The 17,669-nt window shown below is 38.8% G+C and overlaps 1 protein-coding gene across 1 annotated transcript in view; it reads right to left on the bottom strand.

Annotated features, from left to right (window-relative positions):
- The window catches only part of EXOC4 (exocyst complex component 4), a gene marked incomplete at both ends in the record, with an annotated part of 836,896 nt that overhangs the window by 169,558 nt on the left and 649,669 nt on the right, over positions 1 to 17,669 (bottom strand). The window contains 1 exon segment of the mRNA XM_079711536.1: positions 4,974 to 5,110. Within this exon segment, the coding sequence (XP_079567662.1) occupies positions 4,974 to 5,110 (137 nt within the window).

Raw genomic sequence — 17,669 nt, 5'->3', positions numbered from 1 at the left:
CAAGTCTTTTGTCATTTACAGACAGTTCTGGGTGTACTCTGATGGTTTTTCAAAAATGTTCCTATAAAACGGTTTCATCTTCAAGGAATTCATGGAAAAGACTCTGACAAGTACAGGTTTCTGGTAACTGACTATACTGCTGAACTGAATGAATAAGCATTTTCAGAACTCTAATGGAAAACTGATGAATTCATAAAAGTGCTAACAAAAGATCAAGATGAAAAAAATTAATTACATGGGACTGAGTGAACTGATGAGGATGATTATAATTTTTGTGACTTTCTGTTTGAATAAAAAAAAATCCCACAAGGACTCAGAGGCAAAAAATATACAAATCAATTTTCACTGCAAAGTAAAGGACATGTTACAGTGGAGGATTTCTGGACTGAATGTCAATATTATGACATAGCATGAGTGTGTTTCATGTTTGGTAATTGCAATCAGTGTTGCTTTTGTTGTGGTCATCCATTTACAATGCTTGGTGTCAGTTTATCTCTTATAAAAATAAAATAAAGTGTGTGTGTGCGGGGTGGGGGAAGAGACATGTATCACAATGTTCATTGCAGCACTATTTACAATAGCCAGGATATGGAAGCAACCTAAGTGTCCACAGACAGATGAATGGATAAAGAAGATGTGGCACATATATACAATGGAATATTACTCAGCCATAGAAAGAAACGAAATTGAGTTATTTGTAGTGATGTGGATGGACCCAGAGTCTGTCATACAGAATGAAGTCAGAAAGAGAAAAACAAATACCGTATGGTAACATATATATATGGAATCTAAAAAAAAAAATGGTTCTGAAGAACCTAGGGGCAGGACAGGAATAAAGATGCACACATAGAGAGTGGACTTGAGGACATGGGGAGGCGGAAGGGTAAGCTGGGATGAAGTGAGAGAGTGGCATGGACGTATATACACTACCAAATGTAAAACAGATAGTTAGCGGGAAGCAGCCGCATAGCACAGGGAGATCAGCTCGGTGATTTGTGTCCTCCTAGAGGGGTGGGATAGGGAGGGTGGTAGGGAGACGCAACAGGGAGGAGATATGGTAATATATGTATATGTATAGCTGATTCACTTTGTTATAAGGCAGCAACTAACACAACAATGTAAAGCGATTATACTCCAATAAAGATGTTAAAAAATATACTAAAAGTTATGGAGTGGAAAAAAAAAAGAAAAACATATGAACCCCTGAAGTACTGAGGAATATATGGTCATCAATCTCAAAGGAAGTCTCAAGAGGTATGCCCCCCAAAATTCTCAACTTAGCCCTGTCCTGTTGAACATTTAAAAAAATGACATACACAAAGAAACTAAAAGATTGCTAATAAAATGAAGAATGACATGGAATCTGGAGGGATAGCTATGATTTTTTGATGACAATGAGGATTCAAAAATATCTCAATAGACTGAAATGATGAGCTAAAAATAACATTAAATTTAATGGCTACATGTGAGATCTTGAATTTAAGTTAAAAAAATAATCCCTACAAATATAGCTTAGAAAAGATAAGGTTAATTTCAGTGACTATTTCTTCTTGTATCTCCTTATTCCTTACAGCCAACCAGTGTCCATGTCCTACAAATTTACCCCCTTAATTTAAGTTTCTTGGTCTGCCCCTTCCCCTCCGTTTCCCCGGCCTCTCTAATTCAGGCACTCTCTGCCTCTCTTCCCTCCACCTCCACACTCTTGCCTTTCCAATCCATCTTACACAAAGCTCAGAAAAATCTCCCTAAAGCACAGGTCTTTCCTGGCATTCCCTGTTTACTGACCTTCAGTGGTTCCCACTACCGAACTTTAAAAGGTCACGTTCCTTGAGCCTGGCATTCAAAAGCCTCCATTTTGGTTTAGCCATCTTTTCCAAAACCCAAACATTCATCACTTGCTCATCCTTTTCCTGCTCTTCCCCACCTCCTTGACATTGTTGTGGTTCCTTCACTCCTTTAGCTCCTTCAGTTTAAATCCTCTCTAAGTCCTCCTCATTCTTCACAAACTCTAGGTTTGTAACCTTCACCAAACCTCTCTTGTCCTCTTTAAGTAATTTCTTCCTCTTAGAGCATGTCATCATTACCTATCTTACCATATTTCCTGTCATAAATTGATGCTGTGGATACACATCTGATTTCTTTGTCCCCTATTTTCCTTTCTATCCTCAACCAAGGACGTAGCTCATTAAAGGTATAATCTGTAACCGATGGACTTCTTTATTCCTACACACTCACATGCAATGATGTGTGTCTGGCACTGGGTCCTGCACAAAGAAGGCAGTGGTTTTGCTGAAGAACAAGAGCACACTTGGAACACTGGGCTCAGAGTGGAGTACTCCTTTTTTAAGATAGATACTACCAGACTAATGGCAACAGAGAAAGAAGAGTGGGATGGTTTGCAGACCCAGGACGTATCAGAAACCAAGGATGTTCTGTCTAGGGGAAAAGAAAAACAAAACAAAACTACTAAATGGACCATGATAGCCATCTTCACATATTTGAAGGGTTTTCATGTGTAAGGGTGAAACTGATTTGGAATCACTACAGAAATAAGAACTATGTCCAATCTGAATATCGTTTCAAAACAAGAAACTGTTCAACGGTGACCACTCTGCTTTGTGGAATTAGTAAGCTTCCTATCACTTGACTTGTTGTGAGGCAGGATCATAAATGAGGAAAAGGTCACCTACAATAAATAAGGTGCCAAGCTATACAAACTTTTAAAAAGATTTCTTTCAAAATAACAAGAACAACAATAATATATAAATGACCATCAGTGAGTCTATTGTCAATTTTGCCATATCTTGGGCAGGTTAGGTAACATCTCCATTATAATTAATACTCACTGGCATTATTATTTGTTAGAAATTATGGGCTGCCCTTAATGAAATATAAGAAAAAGAAGACATGCCTTGCTTTAAAAAAAAAAAAAAGCTTAAAATTCAATGCAGCTTAAAGTAAAAGTAAATTTTTAAAGTATGTTATTTGACTGTCATTTGGTAGATGTGACATTGGTACAACCATTTTGGAGTTAACTCTGTGGCCCAGAAATTCCACTCTTAGACAACTAACACAAGGGCAATGGCTTTTAAAATTTTCGTTTGGGTATCTCTTAAAGGAATTTTGAAAAACTATATTCTCTTCCCCACATTTTAAAATTGAAATTTAGTTTTTTTTTTTAGCATGAGTTTAATGGTTACAAAATATTAAATTTTGGCACATTATAAATATTGACTCTTTAAATCACTATTTTAAGTGTAACCAATAGAATCTCAATACCGTAGGGATTTGAAATCTACCATAATACATTTAAAATATACAAAAATAAGCTCTTTTTTAATGGCTAGATATTTTTCATTTTTCTCTTTGAGTTATTATTTCTATTTCATTTCCTCACCAAGTTTTATCCTAATGGAATATATCTTTATGCTTGAAAGTACTTTACCATTACTCTACTTGTAGTTTTCTGCAAAAAATAAATTATTTGTACAAATTAAAATCTAAAAAATTTAAATTAAAATTTTCTTTACCAAAAGACTAAATGTTAACATATTTTTTTGTTTGAAGTGCCATTAGAATGATCATTTGGTACACAACTGCGTATAGCATACTTGTTGATTATATGTATGCTTTTAACCTAAAAGTATTATCATTCTTGATGAAGAATTATTGAACAAAAAAAGTAAAATATTATTGGGAGTGCATCTCTCTGGGTTTCTTTTATTTATTTGGTTCTTGTAACTGTGGGTAAATATTACTTATTGCAGGAGTGAAGGAGGTTAAGCATTAATCTATGTTATATTCCTTGGCCAGATTAATCTTCCCTGAACACTGCTCCCTGGTTTACTTACAATGGCTCCTTATCATCTACTAGTCAACATCTAAATTTCCAGGTTTTATTTTTTAAGATCCTTTGTTATATGGTCTTACTTTTCCTATTCAACATTACTTCCTACTACCTTCTCCTAGGAACTCTGTTCCATTCAAACCTCCTCCTCCTTTACTCTCCCTCTGAATATCAGGCAACTACGTTTGTGCTTCCTCTTCATCCCTGCAATGACCCTGTTTATTCTTTCCACCTCCCTAAATCTCACCCATCTTTCTAAGGTCCAGAACCTAACTCACGTTCTATGAGATCTTTCCTGACTCCAATCAGCCTGTCACTCTTTTTCGTGTTTTATTCCTTCTGCTCTTATAGTCTGTATTGTACAAGTAGTACCTGATGATATACTATACTGTACCCATCTATCCTTAATTATACATCACATAAAATTTAGTATTTTATTATACATTCTTTTCTTCTCTAATTGTTTCATGTCTTGTCAACCAGACCATAATTTCTTCCTATGATTACCTTTTTACAAGAAGTCTATGATCTTTTCCACAAGCTCAAAGAGATTTGTGAACTCAGAGAAAAGAAATCAGAGGGAAAACTAAACGTTTTCAAGTTCATAACAATGATTTTTCATTTCCATTGATGCTAAACAGGGTAACCATCCTTTCATGACAGTAGGAAGGCTATAGGTCAAACATCAGGAGGCATATGTTTGGACAGACTAAAAAGGAATCATATTATAGATTATTAAGGGTTACTAAGAGTTCAAAATTGCTTTACTTTAAAGATCTTTTAGAATCACAAGAGGGGCTAATCAAGATCCAGAATTTCCTTGAGGAAGACACATCTTATGATTCTAGACTTTCATAAAAATCAAGGCTGACACTTCATCTAAGCCACCCAAAGGCAGTCCTAAGTGGCTTTGTCCCTTTGTACCTTCCATTCCCTCTGCTGGTATGACTATACATGTGTCTAGGAGACTATTTCTTTGGTTCATGTTCTCATCAGGCCTCTTGACAAACTCAAGGATGGTCCTTTTCTATAATGATGGAAAGTCAGGCTATAAAGGCAGTATCAGCCACCACTCCAAAGGTCAAGTTCTAAATTGATGTTGCTTAGCTTCCAACAGAAGCTCTACCTGTAGGCTGCAGTGCAGGTGTCCTTGTACTCCTGTAGCTTCACGCACACCATGTTGAGGAACTGATCCGAATAGGCACTCAAGTCATGCATCAGGTTCATGAGGTCTTGCACTGTCTTCTCTACAATGATTGTGCTCTGGAAAAGAACACAGAGAGGACACAGAAACTCATGAGTGTTTTGACTCAAGTAATGTTCACGACAAGGAAGGGCTACTGAAAGGATGTGATCACTTAAGACACTTGAGCTTTCCTAGAAGGATGTGACATTTAAAAATACTCCTGAAAAACAACAACAAAATAAATATCTTACATAGTGCTGATCTTCCAAAGACCTGAGAAAGTGTTTTTTATGGAAGGACACAGGACAGGGAATTTCATATTGATTTCATGGAATTCTTGGCATCTACAAGATATTTCTGCGGCTTTTAAGAAAGAAAATGCATATTCAGTTGGAGCCTGATTTATCACCCCCAGGGTTATACTTTGAGATTAGGGACCCATGACAGGCAGCATAAAGAAAAAGCCTTCTAGGATTTGTTTTTTAAAGTTTCAAAACCATCAATCTATTAAGAATAACAACTAACATTTGTATTGTGCCTTACAGCTTGTAGAATGTTTTCACATATACAGCATATGTTACCTCACTTGAAACTCACAGAATAATCATGATAATCGTGAACACTTATTAGATTCTTACAAGTGTGAAGCTGAGCTAGGCACTCTACATGCTTGTCATTTAATTCTCTCAACACACCTACCTATCCGCTGAATCCCTTAATCATCCCCACTGTAAAGAGGAGGAAACAGGCTTAGAAAAAGAAAGAAACAAAGCAAGGGCTCCAGACTTTGCTCTTTTAACTATACCCTTCTGCCTCAAACTTTTTCTCATGAGATCATAGTATTTCCTGTTGTTTTTGTCACTGTAGAAGCAGTGTCCAAAGTGACTCAGACATGTTTTTAAACTGAATTAAAGGAATATCCAAGGGAAAAAATAAGCCCATCTTAGACACTGATAGTACTGTGCATTAAATTGGTGTTAATCTGAAAAGAGGCATAGTCAATAAATTCTAAATCTTTGGTTAAGAAAAGACAGAGTTGTTTAAACCATTATTTCATGCCTCTTTTGAAAGAAGCACAATTACACTGGAGTAAATATTAATCACATGCTTAGAAGCTTGGAATCCTTTGGTCAATAACTGGTTTGATGAGTATGTATTTATTTATATAGAATTCCATAAGCTATGTAGACTTAGCCATAAAAGTAAACATTAAAAAATTTTTTTCCAGCCTGACACTAACCTTTGAAATAATCAAAGGCATTTTATTATGCTTAAATACAGACTATGGGGTACAGGGTTTGGGTTAGCTTTTTTTTTTTCTTCTAAAAATAAAAAGAATGGATAAACGTGTACAGCTTTTCTCAACACAACGGAGGATCAGTTTGAGCTACGAGCTTACATACGCATGGACTATTTGGTTCTAGAGGTTTCTTCTTTCCTTCTCCTCTCCCCACACTCCAAGTAAAATAATCAGAAGGTGAAAAGGAAGGAGCAACTTCATAGGAAACCAAATTACAGTCTCTATAGAATCCCCACAAGTTCAACTTCCTTTTCTGTATTGATTTTAAGATTAAAGCACTGCAGCTTCACCCTGATCCATAATCCTGTTCCTCTGTGTTTGTGTGTGAGTGACAGGAATTGATTCTGCTTAGCTACATGTCCCCATGCTGCTAAGAAGAATCAAAAATCCTCATCCTGATTAAGAACACAGGATATCCTACAACACGTGGACAGCAATTAACAAGGGAGAGTTGAGTGCAGCCATCCTAACAAAAGCGGTTTGAAATCTGACAAACACTGCAGGGAAGGTGAGCACAAGGAAATTGCTCAGATTATTGAGAGAAAGGACCTGGTTCTATTCCCAATTAGGCTACTGATAATCAACTCTGGGGCAGTTTTGGGTAGCCCCTTCCTTTCTGATGGCTCCATCTAGCCTTCTGGTAACCAAGGATAATTTGATGGCTCCTCTATTCTACTGGCCCTCATCGCTCAGTCGGTGTCTTGGTGCTTGCAGACTTGGGGAATACTGTGTAACTGTTCCAGGTCATCTTAGGTGTGTTTGTTCTTCCTGATTAGATGATCAACTTCTCAAAAGTGAGACGGGTGTTCTTGTTTTCTAAAACCTTCCCATCCTTCCCTTCCTTTGCTTGTTTTATAATTTCTTAGGATCTTTAGGACAATGCTACTAATCAAAGAAACAGGACTAATAATGTCAACCCATATAAATAATGTGAGGGATGTCATATATGTGAGGGATACGAGAGACAGGCATCTTTGCATTTGGAAGTCTCTTTGGGTGGTTCAGTTTGGTCTGTATTTATGCCCGTATTTTGGGGTGATGAGAACTGTGCTGATGACAGTCGGAGAGGAAGGGGAGATTGTAGGCACAGAGGAATATCCCCTGGAGATAAAGATTTGGGGGGTAAACAGGAAGTACCTCAGGGAATGATTAGCCTATGTGATGCTATACGATTATATAAATTTTCCAGCTATTTGGGTCGTTTACCTTGTCATGGTAGCACTCCGGATAATCAATCACTACATTCTCTTCAAGGAAAATGACACTGTAGTTTGCCAAATGATGCATATTTTTTACAGGGGAAAAAAGATTCCATTTTCCAAGAATTTACAACAATTTCCAAATCAGTGGCTCTGACAGATAAATACTGAAAATATCAAATTTCTAACAAGGTCAATCCTGTTTTTATTTATTTGATCCCTCTGGCATCACAAATGATTTATTGTCTCATTATTAATTTGGGGAATTACCAATGTTGACTATAATGACTTCATAATAAGTAAAACCCTGATTTTATTCATTATAATTTCTATTAAACATATCACAAATGATTGATATTTGTTTAAAAATAACTCAATTCTCATTTCTTGCAACCTATTACCAGGTAATAAGTCTGAGCATGACATGAAAAATGAGAAAAGGGAAAAAAAAAATCCCAGGATAGCTGAGGCAATAAAAAAAAAAAACCCAACGCTATGAAAAATAAACAACTAAAGTTTCTTACAGGGATATATCAGCAATCTAAAATAAGAGGACAGTATATAAGGACCAGCTCTTTGGTTCTGAACTTAAAAATTTTAATGAATGAATGAATGAAGATGATTGGACACTGAAGACCTTGTCCATTTAGCCCAAGCCCTAATGGGGTACGGCAACCACTGGTTCACTTCTTTATTTACAGCCTCTTCTGTCACACTACAAAATCCTTTTGATCAGTGACTATACCTTCATATCTCTACTGCCTAGTAGCAAGGTATCTGGCACACTGAAGGCACTCAAAAGATGTTTATTAGATGAATTAATGCACATTCAGAACACAGTGAAAAGACAGATTTAGAGTATAATTTTAATGTAAAATAGTGGGTCAAAAGCCTGATTTGGTAAAGTGGAATCAGACCATGGCCTCTTTGTTACTACATTACTGTACCTTAATTCCCATGGTTCTAAAGACTGAACATTTATTACAACTAAAAGTCTTAGACTTTGCTACCAAAACATTCCTAATTTCACTTGACTGTATTATTTTCTATAATGGCAATCCATAAATATATATACACACACAATTTAGGAAGTACAAACTCATAAAACTTTAGTTTGGAAAATGCAGTCTCTGTATGTGTGCTGTTTTAGCCCTTGAATCAGGGATGGTTCAGAGACGCTGCAGAGAACCTAGGGTCCTGGAAAACTACTTTAGGAAGAATTTGAAAGAAAACATAGAGTAAATCCATTTGCCACTTGAGACACACCCCACTACACCATACATATACACCAGCAACTGTGGAGGGAGAGGGCTTCACGAATGTCTGACGATGACAACAGTGTTTCTGTTTATGGGGACATATCCAACTACAAGTCACCAAAACTTGTCATTCCATATTGTCCTTCCAATTACCATCAGCTCTAAGTTGTGGTTGGCCATAAATGATAACAACTACAACAATGACAGTAATGACAGAAATCAAAAGGAAATTTTGCTTTCTGTTTTTTTATCTATATTTTGATTTGCGTGATGTTTAAAATATTCTGAATGGGTTTGCTCCTTTAATAAGCTAACTTGTAAAAGACTGCATCCAGGGAGTTGGTGACTGAGGAAACTGCCACGTCTATGCTCTTCCTAATCATCCTCCACCTCAAAAGCTGAGTAATCTTTTAAAAAGTTATGTCTGGGCTTCCCTGGTGACCCAGTGGTTAAGAATTCGCCTGCCAATGCAGGGGACACAGGTTCGAGCCCTGGTCCGGGAAGATCCCACATGCCGCATAGCAACTAAGCCCGTGCGCCACAACTACTGAGCCTGAGCTTTAGAGCCCACGAGCCACAACTACTGAGCCCACGTGCCACAACTACTGAAGCCCACACGCCTAGAGCCCATGCTCTGCAACAAGAGAAGCCACCACAATGAGAAGCCTGCACACCACAACAGAGTAGCCCCCGCTCAACGCAACTAGAGAAAGACCGCGTGCAGCAATGAAGACCCAGTGCAGCCAAAAATTAAAAAAAAAAAAAATCCTTAAGAAAAAATGAATCTTCAAAAAAAAAAAAAGTTATGTCTCCCACAAAAATGAGTGCTTATGTCCATCAAAAAAACATGAACAGGGCTTCCCTGGTGGCGCAGTGGTTGAGAGTCCGCCTGCCGATGCAGGGGACACGGGCTCGTGGCCCGGTCCGGGAAGATCCCACATGCCGCGGAGCGACTGGGCCCGTGAGCCATGGCCGCTGAGCCTGCGCGTCCGGAGCCTGTGCTCTGCAACGGGAGAGGCCACAACAGTGAGAGGCCTGCATACCGCAAAAAAAAAAAAAAAAAAAAAAAAAAAAAAAAAAAAAAAAAAAAAAAAAAAAAAAAAAAAAACATGAACACAAGTCCTCATAGCAGTTCTACTTATAATAGTTTAAAAAAGTAATAAAAGTGGTCCTTATATCCATCAATAGTTTATGGGCAAATGAACTGTGGTATATTCATACAACGGAATACTGCAGAGCAAGGAAAAAAGGATGAACTATTACTACACGTGACATGGACGTGCATGCTGAGCGAAAGTATTCAGACACAAAGCAGCACAACTGTATGGTTTTGTCATTACTATAGTTCAAAAACAGGCAAAAAGTAATCTCTGGTGATAGGAGTCATAACAGTGGCTACCCTTGGAGGCGGTGGGTCCTGCATGGGAAGGAGAGAACCTTCCAGGTGATGGAAATACCTTGAGTGGGTAGCTATTGCACGAGTAAAAACATGAGTAAAATTTTTTTGCACTTGAGATTGGTGCACTTCACAGTTTGTAAATTTAACATCAAAAGAAAAACTTTAAAGTTCTGTCTGATTATGTTTCTACCAACTTAAAGCTCTTTAATGCACTAGGCCCCATATTCTTCATATAACCCATAGGGCCCTTCACGGCATGGCTTCTAGCTACCCCTCTAGCCTCACTATCTGCCATTTTCCTCTTGCTTGTCTAACATCTGGCTACATGGCATTGCCTCAGTTCTTCATTCTCATTTCAGGGCTTTGTGCTTGCCTGCAAAGTCCTGTCCCTTGTCTTCCTTTCCTGGAGTACTTTTTCTTATCTTTCAGGTCTCAGCTAAAAACTCCTTTGTGTGGGAAGACTCTCCCTAACCTTCATTAGGTCCTCCTGTTAGAAACACCTAGAACATATCTATCTATCTAGCCATCTCCCCCAGAGATGGTTCTGTTTCACTTGAGAACCCAGATTAATACCCACTGCAAGGGAGGAGGGGGGATACGGACTGGGAGGGACATCTGGTCGGTGGTTACATGCACACATGTTAAATCTCAATTTTAAACAATTTATGTCCAACCATCACACAAATGAATAGGCACCCCTTCAAAAATTTGTCTAAGACTACCATCTGTGAGTGTGTAAGTCTTCTATTATAATGGTTTTCACTTAGGGTATATTTTTAAAATGTGAAGATGTAGCAGTATTGTTGGCAATATTACCATAGACCACTGCTATAGATGAGAACTGTTGAGAAGGCTTAGACGTTTTGTGGGGAAAGAGCTGGGAATTTAACGAATTGACTAAGTAGATACATATTTATTAAGCAAATATTTCCTCTATGCCAAATACTAGGCTAACTTAGGAGATCAAAAGACAGATCAGACAAGTTTCCTGCCCTCCTGCCATCTTAGATATTAGTAGCAGAAGACACACGAGTTCACAAGCAAGGACAATAAAGGCTCATAGGTGCTGCTGCCTTGGGCATCTGTATATTGAGCAATAGAAGCTCGGAGGAGGAAAGAGTTAATTGAACTGGGGTCGAAGGGGTGGAGGGAGTCCTGAGAAAGAGGAAGTTACAACTGAACTGAGTCCAGAAAGATACATAGCAACTTGTCGATTGACAGATTGGGGAGGGAAGCACTTCTGGTAGATGGAGCAGCGTGAACATGAAGTGGTGTGGGATTTGGGGAATTGCATGTGGTTCTTCACGGCTGGGGATGAAGGGTGTGCATGTGTGTGTGTAGACAGGGTGGGTAGGCTCAGAGAAGCAGTACGAAGCTAGATCCTCAGGGTCCTTTGACAACATATTCATACATGACACCTAAATATTTCGAATATCCCTTCCCCACCAAGAAAATACAACAAATTAATCCAATCTGATGTCACTAATCACTAGATGATCCACTCCAAGTGTAGGAAGATAATTTCAAAAGGTTCCATTCTACCATTCAGAAAAAGACAAATACACTTATATAACCAACTGGGAAATACATTCGGAGCTCTGGCAGCCTCAAGCATTAGGTAGAATTTATAAGTAGGCTTCAACAAAGAAAATATGAGGTCAAATTTTGGGCAATCAGAAAAACTATATCCCTTTAGAATTCACAAAAGTGGTCATAAAATTTATTTGCCAAGTGAAAACTTGGAAAATACATATGATGTAAATTACAAATAGTATTTATTTTTAACATTTTGAGTAGAGGATCATTTATGGTTGAATAAAATCTGTGCCTAACATATCTTATAAGTACAGCTGGCTTTTTTATGAGGTTTATTTAGGAGGTTGTGACTTCATATGCAGAACAAAACAAAGTAGCAGGGAAGGGGAAAGAAGTATACAACAGTTGTGCTTAATTAGACTATGAAATCCCAAGGGCATCTTTGTTTCCCAAGCTAACACTAAATAATAAAGGAATGTTTGTTGACTTATATACGTCAAATCAATATAACTCTATGGACAGGTTATCAGTTCCCTTTGATATGTAATGGAACCCAGAGAGGAGAAATAAATCAACGAATAGGTGAGCATTAGCACTTGTAAGAAATATCTCCAACTCCACCCTTCCCTCCACCCCATACACACACATACCACACACATAATTCAAAAGCACTTTAAGGTTACTATCCTGCAAACTACATAGTGCTACATGTTAGGAGGGAGACAGAAGTATATTAGCAACAAAATTAGCAGCTACAGTACTTCTTTTCTTGCCAAGCAATGTTCTTGGTATAAAGCATGGTCTCTTTTCCCAGGGGATAACGATAATCTAGTTGGGATAACATCATTCAGAACAAGAAGCAAGTGGTTTTCCAAGAGATGAAAGTGCAAAAGACAATGGAGGAGAATAGGAGTTGGGGAGCCTGAACTGGGATCTGGAGGAGGGGTCAGGTTTGGATACATGGAAAGGAAGGGACAAGGTATTTCAGGCTAGAGAAAAGAGGTAGGCAAAGCCTGGGGATGAGGAGTGAGCTGGTCACAAAGAGCAAAGAGAAGTCAAGGGTGGTTGGAGGATGAGAAAGGGTTGACTGGACAGTGGGGAACCAGCTTGTGGAAGGCCTGAGTGACAAAGCTGAGGGCTCTTTCCTGCAGATGGAGAGAAGCAGCGCAGTGTATTAGGTAGTGGAGCTCAGAATCCTAATTCTAGAGCTGAAAGCAACTTGCTATCCACAGTCAAATTCTCTTAAGCCACATAACAATTATGGTCCTAGATGGAACACTAGTTTGGACAAACCAGTTGTGAAGAACATTTCTGCAACATTTGGGAAATTTCAAAATGGACTAGATATTACATGATATTAAGAACTTACTGCTAACATTGGTAACAGTGATAATGTTATTTTGATAAGAAAATGCTCTTGTTCTGCAGAGAAGTAATACTAAAGTATTTTGGTATAAAATAGCTTGCGGTCTTGGTTTACACAAGAGGAGATATATGAAGCAATAGTTTTCAGACACTGGAGAAGGAAAATAAATGAAGCGAGCCCTATGGATGCCCCAGCTGGTGTTTCCAGGCCATAATGCAGGAAGGTGATACTTAAACAGTGCCTGGAAGCCTTGCTGAGCTGAGACAGAACTTGGAGTTTTGGAACATTAAGATAGCTAGAGTTTTATGAGGCAAAATAGTGGGGAGGAGGGAGCTGCACAAAGAAAGGGGAGAAGGAGGAAGGAGGGAGGAGAGAAGGAGGGAGAAGGAGAGAGATCCAGGGAGGGAGAGAGATCTCTGTAGATCATCAAGAGTCCCCTCAAATCTTTGGCTGAGTTCTGATCTGTGCCTGTGTAGCTGAAACGCGCAAGGCTGGTGAAAGTACTACCTGGAAAGAGCAGGTGGAATTCCCAGAGTTCACACAGGGGCAGGAATGGTTCATGTTCCCACCAGCTAGAGTGGGATGCCCAATAGATCTGCTGGAGTCCTCAGAAAGGTACTGGCACCATAGTGAGGCCAAGTTAACCTTGGACTAAAGATTGTCCTGGACATGTTGACATGTCTAACAAATCCTAGAAGGAAACCTTGAAATAAATGCCATAATTCTAAGTCACTAAAATGTGTCCGAAACAAAGCTCAGCAATATTTAAAAGACTACAACAGAATCCAGCATCCAATGCTGTACCCAAATTACATGTCCAGCACCCAAATAAGAGAAACAGACCCAGAAAGAACACAGAGAATAGAATTAGTAGACAAGGAGGCTAAAATAACCATTATTAATATGCTCCTATGTTCAAGAACACAGAGGAAAACATGAACATGACAAGAAGAGAAATGGAAGACATGGCAATAGGAACTATCCAACATAAAACACAGAGGAAAGAAAGATGAAAATGATGGAATAGAGAGTCAGTGAACTGTGGGACAACATCAAGCAACCTAGTATACGTGCAACTGATGTTCCCAAAGCAGGTGGGGTGGGGGGCAGAAAAAAATGATGGCAGAAAAAGTCCCAAATCTGATGACAACTATAAGCCCACAGATCCAAGGAGCTCAACAGATCTCAAATAGAAGATGACAAAAACTACAGTGAGACACATTATAATCAAATTGCTGAAAACCAAGGATAAATAGAAAAATCTTAAAAACAGCAAGAAAAAAAAAAAAAAAGAAATGAGATTTGAAAGGAAAAAACAAGAATTCAGGTCTTCTGATTCCCATTTCAATGTTCTCTTTACCACCCCATACTGTGCCTTCTCCCGGCAAAAATGGTGTCAGGTGAAGATGGACCTGGCTGGCACATGGGGGTTGACGGAGGTACTAGAAACAAGTACTAGAAAAGCTAAGGGAGAAGAGCTTCAAGTAAGAGAGGTAGTGTAAGGGCTTCCGACTTTTAAGAAATAAACCAACCACTCACAAATCCTCCGATGGAGAAATAAGAACCTCCAATGGAAGACTTACTCCAGGTCATAGTCTCCCCAGGAATTTTATTTCCCAGTTGTATATTCTGAAACATTCTCTTTCTGTTCAAAGGACCCAATATTATTCCATGCTCTACAGTCGATACACATTAAAAAAAAAAACCAAACTTTCTTTTCCTTAACCCAACCAATACAAGTTTTTTTTTTAAGGTAATTTACTCAAAGAAAAAATTAATAACAGGAAGCCACATAAAAGTAAAAAGGCACGAAAAAGAACAAATATAGATAAGCTTATAGAAAACATACATTCAAAGATAATCAAATTCTAGCCCCTTCTTGACTTGATTAACAAAGGTAAAATACTCAAATACTGTACCCTGGTTTCCTGTCTTATTTTGGATATACCAGCAAATATAAATAGCATGTATATTATAATATAAATGTGAACATTAGAATGAGCTACCTACCCATCATCCATCTGTCAATCTATCCAACATTTACTGAACACCTACTATGCATTACCTCATTTAACTCCCTAATACATTTTATTTATATAATATGTATTTACTATCTATAAGATGGCTACTACTATTCCTATTTGATAGTTGGGGAAACCCAAATACTAAGAAATCAAAGAGTTGTTCAAGGTCACACAACTAGAAAGCTGTAGTTCCAGCCAGGACTTGAACTCAGGCAGCCTGAATTTTTAGTTGCTTCCAGAAAAAACACAGAAGTGCTAAGTGATGAGTTAATTTTTCCAGGCATTCCACAGTGCCCGGTGCAGCACAGTCAAGGTGAATGAGGACTGGTTCTGGAAGGTTACTGTGACCTTCAGATGACAGTTTCAGCGTTGCGACTGGTGAGACCAGAACCAGGTTTACAGGAAGCTGTGAAGGAGCTCAGCAAGTGGATGGGATGGAGTTAGGGCAGGAAGTAAAGACTGGACCCTCCTGGTCCTAGGCTCTCCGGGATGACCAGCCATCTGGAGGCACAGGTCACTCCAATGCCAGCAGCCAAGAGACTCTTCAGTGACAGTTTTAAGCCAGCAAGGGCTCTAATCTCTTCACGCTTTCCTGATACCCTGCCCTCTTAAACCACCCAGAACTGATACCTAAGACAAAAGGTTTGGACATAAGGACATAAGACTGCCAGACAGGCTCAGGCTAATAATTCAAACTGTCTCAAACTTATCTTTCTGAAATTATATTTTCGCAAAATTTTCCATGCCCTGCCAACATCATCACCAGTGCATTTTTCTAACACCCTTCTTCCTGAGAACTCAGAGTACTTCATAAATATCTCAATCAATATCCCAACAGATTGTGAGAAAGTAGAGCAGTCATTATCCCTATTTTTTAGCAAGTCTAACATTTAAAGCAATTTCAAGCAACAAGTATAACAGTTCGAAAGAGGTTTTTAAAGAACTCGAGAACACCAAGCTGCCACCAAAGGTGGTCTTAAATGCCTGTATTTGTTTATATTTCTCAAGTTCTCATTCAACTCGGACTACTTTCTGTCAAGTTGCAAAGCACCGGCATTCACAGAAACCCCTTTCTTGACGTAGCGGTATTATTCAAGCCTATTATATGATTATTTTGTCCTTTTAAAGATCACCTGTCCCCAGTCACTCCATTTAGTGCCAACGGACAAACAAACCTGGAAATTCACAGAGCAGAACCTCTACAATTCTCTTCCCTAGCAAAGGCAAGGTCTCTCCAGCAGGAGGTTCCAAGGACCCACAATGGGGCACAATTCATTAGGGAAGACCTGCAAATATATAAATCAACATGACAGAGGAGGAAGTCTGGCTGAACCCAGTGGGAGATACAGGCTACACACACATTTGTTCCACTCTGTGCAGGCTCACCTGTCTTTGGTGGCTCACACCATATAATCATCAATTATGCTGACAAGTTTGCCTTCAATTCATTTCAGCCTCAGTTACTCAGGCATCTCAGAAGTGAGAGCCGGAGCCCTCTGAGGAGGAGAATGAGGAGGGTGCTTGGCTTCCAGGAAGAGAACATATGGAATTATTTGGGGGGAGAGAGTATGTGAGGAAGCATGCAAGCGTGCAAGCGGAAATTTGTTCAAGGGTAGAGATCCAACTCGGTTATGGCTTATACCGGGAGGGACTCTTTGAGAAGAGCTCATGAATTTCAAAAAGATCTTGTTTTTAACAAAACTCGCTGTTGTAAAACCAGCATTCCAGCTCATTCGATAAAGTTAACCGTTCTACGTGACCTCTGCACGCTGAGCAAAACAGTATCCACCACTGGGCAAAAATCACATCACTGTCCATCAGGAGACCTGGGCTGCAAACATAGTTGTAACACTGACTGCCTTTGGGGATACTGAACAAGTTACTCTCTTTTCTTCACTTGCAAGGGGGGTGTGATAGTCTTCATGACCCATGGTGGCATCTCCAGCCTGCCCACCGTAAAGTCAATTTGAGCTTTATCTCATTTTCCCAAGTTTAGGAGATGAGTCATTCACACTGATCCTAGATTTTAGTTATCAAAGCACATTATTTGTGCCTATACGAGATTAGAAATGACCAAAATGCATCTGATGAACTCAATGGCATCCCGCCAAAGTTTGCATGAAAGGAATAGTAATAGAACCACCCACACTGTCCAGGGAAGCAGCTTTTCTCCTGAGTCCAAAAAACAGTTAGTGGTTAAAAATCAGAATATCGAAGCTTTGATGTATTTCCTTCTAAGAGAATTTCTTCACACAGGAAACGCCCACGCCACTGGGAAAGATACAGCCAACACTTACGTGTACAATAATTTCTAGACTTTAGGATTTCAGCAGCCAGGAAACATAAATGGATCAACACAGATCCAGCTTTTTATGGTGCTAAGTTATGATGCTTAAAACAAAACCAAAACAGATCACCTACACTATCACTGTCTTTACAGAAGTATGATAAAAGTATGAGTGTTTTAACACCAAAAAATGGGAGGAAAATAATATCAGAAAAAAAGGACGGTTCTTCCTCCAAAAGTAAACTTAAAGATCTTCTCTTTCTCTC

Source organism: Hyperoodon ampullatus (genome assembly GCF_949752795.1).
Source record: "Hyperoodon ampullatus genome assembly, chromosome: 9".
Lineage (NCBI taxonomy): Eukaryota > Metazoa > Chordata > Mammalia > Artiodactyla > Ziphiidae > Hyperoodon > Hyperoodon ampullatus.
Note: the sequence above shows the minus strand (reverse complement) of the source record. Positions and strands in the feature narration are given on the sequence as shown.